The following is a 1,907-nucleotide window of genomic DNA, read 5'->3' on the forward strand; positions in this document are numbered from 1 at the left end:
ACTGTGCTAGTTTAGCACCTTGGCCGGTTTTTGCTGGACACCGCCTTGCACCCCAACTTACCAGCAAGGTATTTATGCTAAGTCGCGAAACCTGAGATTATTGTATACTCAAAAATCTTGTATAGTGCCTTAGATTAGCTTTGATAGTTGGCACGAATGGGAATAATGGTGGAAAATGGTAGAAGGAGGTGGTTGGATGATGAGGCATGCCAACACGGTAGGAGTCCCACCTATCAAAGTTGAGAGGGCCAATTTGATAAAAGAAAAGGTTGAGAGGGCCAGAGAGGGACACGATCTTTATAAGCAGAAAAGATCTGGGCATTCTCGTTGCAGAACGTAGAGCGCTGTACAAACGGGCCTTCACGAATCACGAGATATCCAACAAATTTCATGGCGTCCTCTCCACAATACTCGTCCTCGGCGCCCAAAGCCGACGACGAGGCGGTGTCCCACGAAGAAATCTACGACCAGCTCCTACAGGTCGTGTCCACCTACCCGACGGCGCCCAGCAGCATCGGCCGCCCGTACACCCACCACCCGGACGGCTGGTACGCGTTCACGCCGGCCGTCGTGAACGCCATGGTCATCAAGCGGCACCTCAAGGCGCGCGACACCGACGTCTTCCTCGCCACCTTTCCCAAGTCCGGCACCACCTGGCTCAAGGCGCTCCTGTTCGCGACCCTCCGCCGCACCGCGGACGGGCCAGCACTCACGCCGCTCGCAGCCCACAGCCCCCACCAGCTCATCCCTTTCCTGGAGGTCCAGGTCTTCAGCAACGGCCGGATCCCCGACCTGAGCTCCCTCCCTGCGCCGCGGGTCCTGATGACGCACATCCCGTCCCGGTCGCTGCCGGAGTCCGTCACCGCCTCCGGCTGCAAGGTGGTGTACCTATGCCGGGACCCCAAGGACTGCTTCGTGTCGCTCTGGCACTTCTGGAACCGGTTCACGCCGTTGCCGTGGGACCTCGGCGAGGCGTTCCAGCAGTTCTGCGACGGCGTCTCGCTGTTCGGGCCTTTCTGGGAGCACGTGCTGGGCTACTGGCGCTGGCACGTGGAGAGGCCGGAGCAGGTGCTCTTCCTGACCTACGAGGAGCTCGCCGCCGACACGGTCGGTCAGCTGAGGCGCCTCGCTGCGTTTGTCGGGTGCCCGTTCACGGCAGAGGAGCGGGAGGCCAGGGTAGACAGGGAGATCGTGGAGGCATGCGCCATGGAGAGCCTGGCGGGACTAGAGGTGAACCGGTCCGGGAAGACCGCCATGACCGAGACGTCAGTGGCGAACAACATATTCTTCCGGCGCGGCGTCGTTGGCGACTGGAAGAACCACCTGACGCCGGAGATGGCGAGAAGGATCGATGAGATCAGCGAGAGCAAGTTCAGAGGAACGGGGTTGGCGTTGACACCGGCAACCGCAGAACAGAACTAGTGGTTTCATGATGGCAGATGCTATATAAATAAGGACCACTTGCACAACATTTCTATAAAATATTGTACTATTAATGTCAGGCATGATCATTTTTTTTAAACCTGAGAGCTTTTATTCAACAAAAGAACTCCTGACATCATCAATAGGCTGGTGAGCAGGAAGGAAGGTCTGGAGTCAGTTCAACTCTTGATCACCATCAGCGTGCAAGTATGTTTTGCATAAAGATGGACCGGTACATTGGCTACTCCATTTACATGTTAAATGTCAAAATAAGAAAAGAGATAGCTAGCTCTTCAATTTCTAGAAGTACTAGTGCCATCACAAAAAAACTGTTATGGCGAATTTCCCGGAGATTAACAATCTCCAAGCTGTCCGTCTTCATTATCACATACGAGAAACCGCGTAGATTTGCAAAGATAACACCATCACGAAGCATCGGGTATGATCACTTGATCAGCAAACATAAGAGGGGAAATAATAAGTGT

At 54.6% G+C, this 1,907-nt stretch overlaps 1 protein-coding gene across 1 annotated transcript; it reads left to right on the forward strand.

Annotated features, from left to right (window-relative positions):
* The first annotated feature begins 234 nt into the window (after positions 1–234).
* LOC125548896 (cytosolic sulfotransferase 5-like) lies at positions 235–1,522 on the forward strand. Its single transcript, XM_048712419.1, has one exon. It carries the CDS (start codon positions 391–393, stop codon positions 1,420–1,422), a length of 1,032 nt encoding a protein of 343 aa, XP_048568376.1. The 5' UTR covers positions 235–390; the 3' UTR covers positions 1,423–1,522.
* The last annotated feature ends 385 nt before the right edge of the window (positions 1,523–1,907 follow it).

The sequence above is a fragment of the Triticum urartu genome, chromosome 3 (assembly GCF_003073215.2).
Source record: "Triticum urartu cultivar G1812 chromosome 3, Tu2.1, whole genome shotgun sequence".
Lineage (NCBI taxonomy): Eukaryota > Viridiplantae > Streptophyta > Magnoliopsida > Poales > Poaceae > Triticum > Triticum urartu.